At 43.2% G+C, this 12,349-nt stretch overlaps 2 protein-coding genes across 7 annotated transcripts in view; one reads left to right on the forward strand and one right to left on the reverse strand.

The window, feature by feature from the left end:
• Window positions 1-12,349, reverse strand: part of Eato (Engulfment ABC Transporter in the ovary) — a 245,032-nt gene that overhangs the window by 82,089 nt on the left and 150,594 nt on the right. For 5 of the 6 annotated variants that reach the window (XM_017638507.1, XM_017638514.1, XM_017638492.1 and 2 more), the window contains 5 exons: window positions 10,613-10,844; window positions 10,324-10,549; window positions 10,209-10,267; window positions 9,802-10,134; window positions 9,499-9,731 (listed from right to left, as the gene is read on the reverse strand). In XM_017638507.1, the coding sequence (XP_017493996.1) occupies window positions 9,499-9,731; window positions 9,802-10,134; window positions 10,209-10,267; window positions 10,324-10,549; window positions 10,613-10,844 (1,083 nt within the window). The remainder of the gene's footprint in view (window positions 1-9,498; window positions 9,732-9,801; window positions 10,135-10,208; window positions 10,268-10,323; window positions 10,550-10,612; window positions 10,845-12,349) is intronic. The other variant, XM_017638521.1, reaches the window with a different exon arrangement.
• The window catches only part of LOC108382140 (uncharacterized), an 18,741-nt gene continuing 7,968 nt past the window's right edge, over window positions 1,577-12,349 (forward strand). The window contains exon 1 of the mRNA XM_017638540.1: window positions 1,577-2,905. Coding sequence (XP_017494029.1) covers window positions 1,882-2,673 — 792 coding nt within the window. The 5' untranslated portion in view covers window positions 1,577-1,881 and the 3' untranslated portion in view covers window positions 2,674-2,905. The remainder of the gene's footprint in view (window positions 2,906-12,349) is intronic.

The raw sequence follows: 12,349 nt of genomic DNA on the forward strand, positions 1-12,349 counted from the left end.
GGTTCCAGAAAAGTGTGCTGATGGGGTCATACCCAACCATATTCCAGGCGGATGTCTTCACAATTGAGGTCTGTGTTCGAGAATGTCTTCGGAGAAGGACAAACGGGGCCAGAATAAATATTATTTCGGATAGTCAGGCAGCACTAAGGGCCTTAGACTCATTTAGACCGACATCAAGGCTTGTGGACAGTTGTAAAACCAGGGACCGCAAACAACGATTACTTTTGAAATTTTCTGCTCAAAAAATCACACTGAAAGAGAGATGCTGCGTGCATAAAGAGTACACCAATATATTTCTAACTACTCGGAATACCTACAGCGGAACTGATTTTTATTTTTTAATTTTTACTTATAAAAATCAAGTTTAATCATTATTTTTTGAGTTTTATTTTTTACTCAGAAAATAATCGTTATGTTCTAAAATTAATTTTATAAATAATAGTTACGTTTTAAGTTTTATTTTACGTTTTAGTTTTTTTACTAGTTACGTTTTAAGTTTTATTTTCCTCCGCTGGGGCAGGCACCTTGCCGTTGGTGCGGGGGCTTAGCTGAATCAACATAAGTCCTCCCTTGGACTGGGGTAACGCAGCCGCTCTTGTCGCGTCTGCGCTACCCTCTTTCCAGGCTAGGGCAACAGTGACCAAGAACTGCCACCTCCTAATCCAGGGTATAACGCGACACCGTGCCCATTGGACGATTTGCAGCCAGGAGGACAATCGGCTGTATTCGAACGGCGCCTCCTCAACACCGGGCCGCCTTGGGGAGTAACTGTGGCCTTGCCGCTGCACAGGGCTCTACCGCGGTCGACGACTGAGTTCCCATACATAAATTTGAGACTACTGCGCTTGCCGTAACGAGCAGGTGGTCGTAAGAACAAGATGAGCGAAAACAACAACAAAATCAATAAAAACAACAAAAAAACAGCAACACAACGGCAGAAGAGATGGCCCTGTTTATCGAGCATGCGAGGTCGGATGACGAGCCCTCTACAAGCGATGGGAGGTATAGGGAACATGCACTTCCTCCGAGAAAGCGGCACTCCCCCACTCCCGAGAAGGCAACCTCTTCTGATCCTCAAGAGAAGCGAACCTAATCTAGATCTCCGTCCGGGCACGGGTCCAGCGGGTCGTCGGCACGAGACCGCTCCAGGTCTAGTTCGTAAAAGCGTTGGCACAAAATCAAGAAGAAAAATCGACGCTGCAAGCCACCAGCAGTACAACCGTCGGGTAGACCAGGGGCATTAAATGACCACAGGAGGCATGTGCTGAGCGGTGCAGCAGTCAAATGGTACCTCCGATTCCTGCAAGAAGGCAAAACCCGAGGTTGCGCGACTAGAAGCAATCCGGCACGTAGAGGAGTTGGAGTCTGCTAAGCAGAACGACAGCAAGCAGCACCATCGCGAAACCGCACCCGCTAATAAGTGGAGAAGCGGGAGAACTGATGACCGAAATCGGGGAAGTTTGCACGTACCCGAAACCGACGAAGAGAGGCAGCATAAGCGAGTAGGCCAGCACAAAACCGGGCCCGCGAAACAGCGGAGAAGCGGGTTAACAAACAGCTCAAGAAACCACCGCACTCGGAAAGAAAGCAGCTGAAACCGCGCCGGTCGATGTACGGAGAAGCCGGCCAACCAGTAAGCAGTCAACCGCGCCCGCCAAAGAAGGGAAAAGCGGGTCAACAACCGAAAGCAGAACCACGCCCGCCGAAAAGCGGAGAAGCGGGCAGCTAACGCCTGGGGAAAACGCTAGCAAGAAGCTTCGGCAGAACCATGACCCATCAGCACCAGGGCCGAGAGAGCCGCAGGTCGGCTCCGAATCGGCGGCACCGCCGGGTGGACAAAGGCAAAACCCTAGCTACTCGGATACCCTCAGGGGAATCCGAATGGCGGTATTGCCTGTGAACTACCCCGCGGTATCGCTGAGCGCAGACGACCTGACAACCCTCCAAGTCGTCATCATGGATGAGGTGTTTAAGGGATGGATGCATCCGTTGGCGTTTTTCGGCGTCTACTTCAGGCCAGGTATGCTCCTTGTGGACTGCAAGGACGAGAGTACGGCCATGTGGCTGAAAAACGTGGCAGGTAACCTAGAAGGGTGGCAAGGTCCACCCCTATGCACGAAGAGAGGAGACGACATTCCGCCGACCCACAATTTGACGGTCTTCCTACCAAGGGGCGCGGACAAGTCTCCAGAATATGCGATCGGGCTGCTGAGGGGTCAAAACGAGGGGCTTAATGCCTTGAGATGGCGAATCATTAACAGCTCCATCGAAGACACCGGCCTACGTCTGAACGTAGGTATCGACGAGGAATCGTTTAACAGCATTAGACGGGACGGCTTCGGTCTAAATTTCAGGTTTGGCAGTGTTGCGATGAAACCCTGGAGACATAAGTCCACGGGCGACAGCGCGACTGCAGCGGAAGTAATGCAGGTAGACCAGGGCGCAGAACAACCTGAACACGCAAACCTGGAGCCGAGCTCGTCTGAGAGCAATATCACTCCTGGCGAAGAGATGCAGCAACCAGCAGTCCTCCCTTCACTTCTACCAACAACTCAGGAGTTGATGGAGGGGATGGACATGCAAAAGCTCGAGCTAGACGGCAGGAGTGAGAGCGAGCTGAGGCTCTCAGACATTGGCGAGCCGATGCAGAGATGCCCGACCAGCCCACTATGATCGTAGCCCAGATAAATTGAGAAGTTAGCTTACTGCCAATATAGAAGTATTACGTATATGATAGACATCGTCTTCGCTGCCGCATATTTCCCGGGAGACAACAATAACATTCCCCCGATGGAGGCACAGAAGCTGATAGACCACTGCCGGAAGAAGGGACTCCATCTAATCATGGGATGTGATGCAAATACGCACCATGAGGAGTGGGGTAGCTCGGACACTAACAGCAGGGGTGAGTCACTTTTAGAATTTATTGTAGGCAACGACTTAAATATATGTAATGTCGGCAATAGAGCAACATTTATTACAAGAGTCAGGGAGGAAGTACTAGATATAACCCTCTGCAACAAACTGTCTGAAAATCTGATCTCGCAGTGGGCAGTCTCCTCGGAGCCGTCCCTGTCGGATCACAGGATAATACAGTTCGTTGTGGGGGCAGGTGCCAAAGAAAGGATACCTAGACAGAACCCAAGAAACACAAACTGGGGCAATTTCAGAGCTGTGCTTGAAACGAACCTACAAAACCTTGATCGTAAAGCAGAGCGATAGATTGTATGGAGTTAGAGGATAGGGTTAACAGGCTCAACGGCGTCTTATTAGATGCCGTCAACAGTAGCTGCCGGGTACCCAAACCGAAACCCGGCAATCACGCAAAAACTCCGTGGTGGTCTCACGACCTCTCAGCACTCAGGAAAGATGTGCGGAAGAAATTGAATTTAGCCAGAAGAACTGGGTGCTGGGGGACTACACCACGAGCGTAACCACATACAATAAAGAGATAAGGAAAGCAAAAAGGGAGAGCTTTAGAAGCTTCTGCGAGAATATAACTTCCACTCCTGCAGCGGCAAGATTGCATAAAGCCCTAGCAAAAGACAGGATAGAGACCCAACTAGCAATCAAGCTGCCGGATAGCACGTACACTGGCAGCGAGGAAGAAAGAGCACGTGTCCTACTCTCCACACACTTTCGGGATACATCCGACCGGATCATGGAAATACCTGTTCGGACATTTAGACCAACCTCATCCGACTGGGGTGTTGCGAGGAAAATCTTCTCGAGGGCCAGCGTCGAGTGGGCGTTGAGCTCATTTGATCCGTACAAGTCCCCAGGTGTGGACGGTATCTATCCGGCTTTGCTACAACGGGGGGAGGACTTGGTCATCCCACATTTAGTAGGTTTAATGAAGGATAGTCTAGCCCTAGCCTACATCCCGACAGACTGGAGAAGAGCCCGGGTAACTTTTATTCCAAAGATAGGAAGAAGAGATTACTCCCTTGCCAAATCTTTTAGGCCAATTAGGCCAATTAGCATAACGTCCTTTATTCTGAAGGCGATGGAGAAAATTATTGATAACGAAATTCGGTCGAACACTCTGAAGGTCAGGGCAGGGCACTACACTGCAGCCAACACGCCTACAGAGCAGGTAGATCCACCGAGACAGCATTGTCCCAACTAACAACAGAAATCCAGAGTGCTTTCGACTGTGAGGAAATTGTGCTCTGTGCCTTCCTTGATATAGTAGGAGCTTTCGACAACACCTCACATGAGGCTGTAAGTCTGGCACTAGAGAAGAGAGGCGTACAGGCACCCATTCGAAGATGGATAGAAGCGCTGCGTCGAACTAGAATAGCACAGACCACCGTGGGGAATAGCTCCATACAGCTAAAGACCACAAAAGGTTGCCCACAGGGAGGGGTATTATCCCCCCTCCTCTGGAGCCTAGTAGTAGACGAACTCCTTCAAACGCTATCAGACAATGGAATCCGATGTCAGGGATATGCGGACGACATAGTCATAATAGTAAGAGGGAGATTCGAGAGTACCTTATGTGACATAATTCAAAGGGCATTAAGAATAACAAGGAAGTGGTGTGTAAGTGTGGGTCTCAATATAAACCCAACGAAAACAGCCATTGTCCCATTCACACGAAGAAGAACCCTACCAGGAATGAGTACCATAACCCTGGATGGCACAGAGGTCAACACTGTTTCCGAAGTGAGATATTTGGGCATCACGCTCGACGCAAAACTCTCATGGAAGAAACACGTCGACATGATGACATCCAAAGCCACAAGGGCAATTATGGTATGCAAAAACCTTGCAGGTAAATCCTGGGGCTGCAGTCCTCGGATACTCAGGTGGATGTATACTATGATTGTCAAACCAATGATAACCTATGGAGCGGTGGCCTGGGGCTCAAGAGCCAACCTAGTGACTGTGAGGCGCTCACTCGCGAAACTACAACGTCTCGCGTGTGTGTGTATCACAGGCGCAATGTGCACCTGCCCTACGGCAGCAACGGAGGTTATTCTTGAGCTCACGCCACTGCACATTAGCATAGAGCAGGCAGCTAAACGATCCCTTATAAACTTCACCAAAGAAGGGTGGGGTAAAGAGAAGGTAGTATCATCTCGTAACATGGAATCTCTTCGGGAACTGATCCCTATTACCCGATTCCCACGAGATGATGTCGGCAGAGTTATTAGCTTCGAAAGGAACTTCAAAATAGAATTAGGGAGTGAGGCAAGCTGGACTGACGCTAACATCCAGAAATACTCCCAGCTGCACCCTATAATTTGGTACACAGACGGCTCAAAAACATCAGAGGGCATTGGGGCAGGCATCTTCGGTCCAAGATCAAAGATCGCTGTCCCCATGGACAGACTCCCAGCATATTTCAAGCAGAGGTTCCTGCCATCAGTCTGTGTGCAGCGATTAATCTTCAGAGAGGATATCGCAATGAAAATATCCTGATACTAAGCGATAGCCAAGCCGCACTCAAGGCTCTTCACTCGTATGAAATCAAGTCTGCACTAGTTCTTGAGTGTGTCGGAAGACTAAATGCCTTAGCAGATAACAACAGGGTCCTCCTTTTATGGGTCCCAGGCCACAAGGGCATAGAGGGAAATGAAGAAGCAGACAGGCTCGCCAGGGAGGCGGCAGCAACGACACCAATAGGCCCCGAGCCCTTCTTTGCAATAGGACCTCACACTGTCAAAGAAGAGCTTAGAGGAGAAGAAAGAATAAAAAGAGAACTGCACTGGAACCAAACCACTGGGCAGCGCCAGGCAAAGAAGCTATTGGGGGGATACAATAGGAAAAGATATGAAAAACTTATTAACCTCCCAAAGAACGAACTAAGAATCTTAACAGGTATATTAACAGGTCATTGCAGGTTGAGAAGTCACCTACACAAACTCGGGATCTGGTCCACTGACTCATGCCGTTTCTGTGATAGGACCGCTGAGACTTCCGAGCACATAATCCTCAAATGCGACGCAGTGGCGAGGAGAAGAGAGAAATACCTGAGGTCACTAAGCCAGCAGCCGAATCACATGCACTCGATGTCACCCAACGATCTATTGGGTTTCCTAAGGGAGTTAGGACTGATCGAGGTGCTGTAAGGAGCAAGAGGGCACAATAGATCTCCTGGTCGCAGTGCATCCCTCAACTGAATATCTATCTAAGTTTTATTTTTTACTCGGAAAATGATCGTTACGTTTTTAGTTTTATTTTTTGCTCGGAAAATATAGTTATTTCTTGACTTTTATTTTTTCCTCAGAAAATAAAAATTAATTTTTGCGTATGCATATGCGCATGCGTGAATAGACAGGGTGCAGCTGCATTGAACTTTTAACGCCACTGCGGCGTTTTCAACAGAAACAGGATACAAGGGCAGAAACGAAGACAAGGGCAAGGACAAAACCACAGACACTCACAACCTTTATTGAAGGATTACGCCAATGATAAAGATGAAGAACAGGACAAAGTTAAAGATAAATAAAAATACAAGGATAAAGATAATGATGAAGATGAAGACAAAGATAAAGATGGGGATGAAGATGAAGATGAAAATGAAGATGAAATGGAAGAGGAAGGGGAAGGGGAAGATGAAAATGAAGCTGAACATCATCTTCATCACCATATTCATCTTCATCTTTGTCTTCATCTTGATCTAGATCTTCATCATTATCTTTATCCTTGTCTTTTTATTTATCTTTAACTTTGTCCTGTTCTTCATCTTTATCATTGGCTTGATCCTCAATATAGGTTGTGTCTGTGGTTTTGTCGTTGCCCTTGTCTTTGTTTCTGCCCTTGTATCTTGCTCTCTGTATTTTCATTACCCACTCCACAGTGGCGTTAAAAGTTCAATGCAGCCGGCCCCTGTCTATTCACGCATGCACATACGCATACGCAAAAATTAAGTTTTATTTTCTGAGCAAAAAATAAAACTCAAGAAATAACGATTATTTTCCGAGCAAAAGATAAAACTTAAAGCTTAACCATTATTTTCTGAGCGAAAAATAAAACTTAAAACGTAACGATTATTTTCCGAGCAAAAAATAAAACTCAAAACATAACGATTATTTTGTGAGTAAAAAATAAACTCAAAAAATAATCGTTATGTTTTGAGCAAAAAATAAAACTCAGTTAATAACGATTAAAAAGTGATTTTTATAATAAAAGTTATAACTGTTACGGTCCCTGTGTAATACTCTTCTGAATAGCCTAGGGGCCCATAATAGAGTTACGCTGTGGTTCGTCCCTGGGCATGAAGGGTATGAAGGAAACGAAAGGGCTGACTATATCGCAAAACGTGGAGCCCAAACGCGTATGCATGGTCTCGAGCCTTTCTGTGGTACATCTAGAGGATACACTGCAGGACTGCTTAGGAGTTGGGAGGAAACTCAGATTGCTGCCCACTGACTTAAGTCAAAGAGAATGAGACAATCAAAGAAATTCATAACTCCTTCCAGGAGGAACTCAGAAATACTCCGTGAACTCAGCAGGGAGGGTCTTAGGACTCTTACAGGCTACCTGACAGGACACTGCAAGTTAAGGTATCATCTGAACAAAATGGGGCTCTCTGTAAAGACGGACTGCAGGTTCTGTGGGCTGGCGGAAGAAACCTCAGAGCACATTCTGTGTGACTGCCCGCGTATCATGAATAGCAGACTGATGCACCTTAGGGAACGATTGCCTTCTCCATCCAAGATTTGGAACACGCCAATGTACTTAATTTCTTGAATAGCTTAAGGTTAATAATAATAATAGATTGGCGCTTACACATATGTTAGTGTTTGGCCGAGCTTCTCCTCCGACTTGTGGCGTGCGCCTTGATGTTGTCACACAAAGCGGAGGGACCTACAGTTTTACGCCGACTCCGAACGGCGATTGTATTTTTATGAGAAGCTGTTTTTCATGGCAGAAATACACTCGGAGGTTTGCCATTGCCTGCCGAGGGACGACCGCTGTTAAGAAAAAACCTTTTTCTATATTTTTTGGGATGTTGCTTTGACCAGGGCTTGAACCCAGGTGCTGATGAGAGAAAGCGCGCACTGCTTACCACTACACCACTACACATAGCTTAAGGTTGGAGTGACTAAAATTAGGGTTTAGCACCACAGATCTTTCAGGTCGCAGCGCGAGTATACCCGACGTACTAACAATAATAATAATAATATATGTATGGTTCGTAGTTGGACTTTTAAAGCAAGTCTTTTATTTCTCATTTGTCCCGTTAAATTTTTGTAAATCCCGTATATTTGGGACAAATTATACGTTTTCCCGTATGATGGGAAAAAACTCTGGAAACGCAAATACATACCGTTATCTCGCTGCCATAGCAAATAGAAATTTGATACTTCGTTTATTTTTCACTTAGTATTTTGTTATTTTGACAAGATTTTTCGACGAACCAACTAAGTTAAATATATTTATAATCAGGGCTATCACGGAATCCATCGTAGAAAATCTAATTCGAATGCCTGCTACGAATACGAAAAAAATGCTATCACTGAATTCGAGTGAGCTCGCTTCGCAAAAGAAACAATAGACATTTATATAAGCCATTTTGCTCACGTTGCGTCGCAATGGCCGAGTGGGCAAAGCATTAGACTGCTGGTTGAGAGATGCGAGTTCGATTCCGAGTCGTCGGGCAGCGGAACTTTCTTTTTCTTTTTTTATAAAATTTTTATTTAGTTTTTTTTACGCTTAGGCCTCCGACGCAGAATAGATTTTGTATGAAGTTGGTATTGTGTTACCTACTTATACGCCGCGATTTTGAAAAATGAGGGTTTGAGGGATTTTTCTTGCATAATTTCCACACAGCATTAGTTTTTCGGCAATTTCTAATAGTTTTTTTGGGCCGATAAAGTTTGGTTTAGCCAAAATGCCCCTTTATTATGCAAAAAAGGAGGCATCAATGATTTCGGCAAAATCCCGAAATCGGCCGTTTTGACATCGACTGCAATTGTTGCTGACCTATGCAGAAAATACTATCTCCGGGCGAAACTGATGTGGAAGAAGACATTGATTTCTGCATGATTTACAAGAAAAATATGCCGAGACAAGAAAACCACCGAAATATAGCCCATTGCATTGTTTGTGATCCAGGTGTTCACTTGAATTGCGCCGGAGCAAACCCGGGTGTTCACTGTGACTCGGAACAATTTTAATCTTAATTTTTCACTTTATTCTATTAATTATGATGTCTTCTTTCGTTTTCGTTCACAAATAAATGTTTTCCACCAATAATTTTCGTCATGTGTTATCGATTTACAAACAGTCCAATACTTCCCTGAGATTTTTCGAAAGTGCAAAAACACAATTTTTTTGACAACTGAAATAACATGCGTAATTTAATAAAATTTGATCAAGCTGCTAATACCAAAAGGAAGGCTATTTCTCGTACTGGAAAACCAAGCTTTAAATTTTTAGAAAAAGTATTTTTTTTTGGGAATTTTCGACCAAAATAAAAGTGTGTCCAAGAATACCCCGACTTCCCCTACATACATTTCTAAAATGTAATATATATTTACATACCATAACAATAAATGAAACTATAACGGCTTCAAAAAAGAAAGTATTGACACTGAGCACTGTGGGCAACCCAGATGTAGATGTGAGTTCATTCCGGCGGGTGAGCAAGAATCGTTCATTAATGATCCGTAATTGGTGATTTAAGTTGAAATCTGGCAGCAGCAGCAGTATAAATATTTTACCTTCATGATATTCCATAGCACGTATATTACCAGATGTTATAAGCGGTATGATGGCTGTAATGGGTTTTGAGACATAAGTAAATTAATATTTCACAAAAATTTAATGCTTGCTTAAATTATTAACCTGATACAATAAGCATGAAGAGCATATACGTCGAAATGGTAGATATCGAACGGAAGGTATTTGCCAAACTATATAAAATTGGTAGATAACTGCACCCATAGAAAAATATAGACGCATTAATGACAAATTGCTCGGATAAATTATACAATTCAGTCGGCATCAGCGCTACTTGCAATAGGAACAGAAGCAGGCAGACGGTAAAGTGCAGCATAGCGTCAAAAGCAAAATTTGAAGCCCAGAAGAGTGCTCGCGGTATAGCTTGCAATTCCTTGAAACCACTTGCATTCTCATGAAAAGGTAATGCCACATAAAAAAATATGCTAAAGAACAGCCCTGTAAGATATTTTTATGAATTACGAGAAAATTATATTTTACTTAGATTTTTTTGTTAATATGAAGGGCCTTACCAATAGGCATTATTACGGCGAAGTATTCTAAACGCGTCGGGCTTACATCCGTAAGGTATCTGTAATTATATTTTTCATGAAATGAGAAAATTTAAGTGAAGCTCGAAAACTGTACCTTCTAATTGGTGTATACGTTGTTTCGATGCCTCCTGATTCGCCCATTTTCCATTGCGCAATAGTATCATCAACTAAATTCATCAAAATTACCGAACTGTGGTATATGTTACCCGAAAAATAAATATTGAAGTTCAAGTTTCCATTTTCATTATTGGTCATTTGAATAACACCGATGTAATTTTCCAAAAAATATGCCAAATTTTCATATTGCAGATCTATCAACACTGAATTCGCATTTGATACCCCAGGATTAATTCATGTATTTTTTAATTAGTTTTTATACATACGGTCTGTTATGTTATCGCCTCTTTCGTTAGTGAGATGTTCTATCCGGATGCCGTCATATTTCTCAATTTCTGTTTTTAACATATTTACGATGTCGGTATTGGAGCCATCAACAAATATAATCCCTTGCTGAATATGGCGCAGATTTAGTGTTAACTTGTCTTCATTCGTGACCAGCGACATGGAATGCATTAGGGCCAGTGCAATCACAAGACTTAGTATTGGAAGTGACACCTAGATATCATTTAATATTTAGAATTTATGATTTATAAATACGTTAAATAAACGGTTAGTTGATTAAATACAGAGGTTTCCAAATGGGCTTGAATTTAAAACAAATTATTATGTTTTTGAATTTTCTTACAATATGAAGTTTCGGAAATATTTTCTTAAAATTTCAAATCAATTAAATACAATATATAAATATAATAATAATAGGCCGAATGCACAAAAACTCAGCAATTGCTTTTTCTTAAAATTGTATAACTTATACGACCCACTGTCTAAAAGAAAACACAGACGGCAGCGTTGATCCGGATTTACGGCGCAGTTGATCTGATCAAAAGTGTGCCTTGGCAGATGGCAGTAATGCAAATTAACGAGCGGCAAGGTCGTGGGTTCGAGTCCTACGGCCAGCAGAATTTTCGTTTATTTCTTATTAATTTTTTTATAAGTTCTATATTAGTTGCATTCGCGTACCTATTAATTATTGAAAGTAATCAAAAACTATCAGCGTTTTGCGTTCGCGTACGCAATAAACTTGCAAAGCAGGGGAAATTAATAGAGCAAAGTGACATTTAATTTTGAGGGGAAGCTATTAGATTTTGCCAACAGGAAAACAGCTGATCAAAAATAGTTGGTAGGAATTTACGCAAATCACAAAATCACGACTTATTAAACTTGTGAAAAGTAGTTATTCGTTTAATCAATAAACTGTGGCAGGATAACACTTTGTGATTAGTTTTGTACGTTTTAAATTTTACACTTTTGAATATAAACAAAAATTCTATCAGCTGTTCGTCTAACTTGCAAGTTTCTGCAAATTTTCTGTTCGCGTACTATTCTGGATATGTTTCTCTTATGAGAGAACAGATGACATGTCGCCGAAATATTACTGTTGGATTTTTTTTACTGGAGAAAATAAAGGAACATACCTATTTTTCAACATTGCTTTCAGTTATGGTGATTTATTTTCTACAAAAAATGTTGCCTTCTCATTGCCCTCTTCTTAGTGTTTGTGCGTAGAGGGCAAAGAGAAGGTTTCATTTTCCGGTAGAAATAAAATCGGCATTTGTTGCTGTTGACTTTTTTAATAAAATTCTTCTTCTTCTTCTTTATTGGCGCTGTAACCGCCTAAACGATTTTGGCCGAGTCCAAAACAGCACGCCAGTCATTTCTCTTCTGTGCTAACTGACGTCAATTGGAAATGCCAAGTGAAGCCAAGTCCTTCTCCACCTGGTCTTTCCAACGCAGAGGAGGCCTTCCTCTTCCTCTGTTACCAGCATCACGGGCCGCGTTGAATATTTTCAGAGCAGGAGCATTTCTGTCCATTCGAACGACGTGGCCAAGCCAGCGGAGCCGTTGAATTTTAATTCGCTGCACTATGTCTATATCGTTGTAAAGCTCATACAGCTCATCGTTAAATCGTCTGCGATATTCGCCATCACCAACGCGTAAAGGTCCGTAAATCTTTCGCAGAATCTTTCTCTCGAAAACTCCAAGAGCCGCCTCATCAGATG

Source organism: Rhagoletis zephyria, unplaced genomic scaffold (assembly GCF_001687245.7).
Source record: "Rhagoletis zephyria isolate East Lansing unplaced genomic scaffold, Rhagoletis_zephyria_1.1 Rzeph_scaffold_00143, whole genome shotgun sequence".
Lineage (NCBI taxonomy): Eukaryota > Metazoa > Arthropoda > Insecta > Diptera > Tephritidae > Rhagoletis > Rhagoletis zephyria.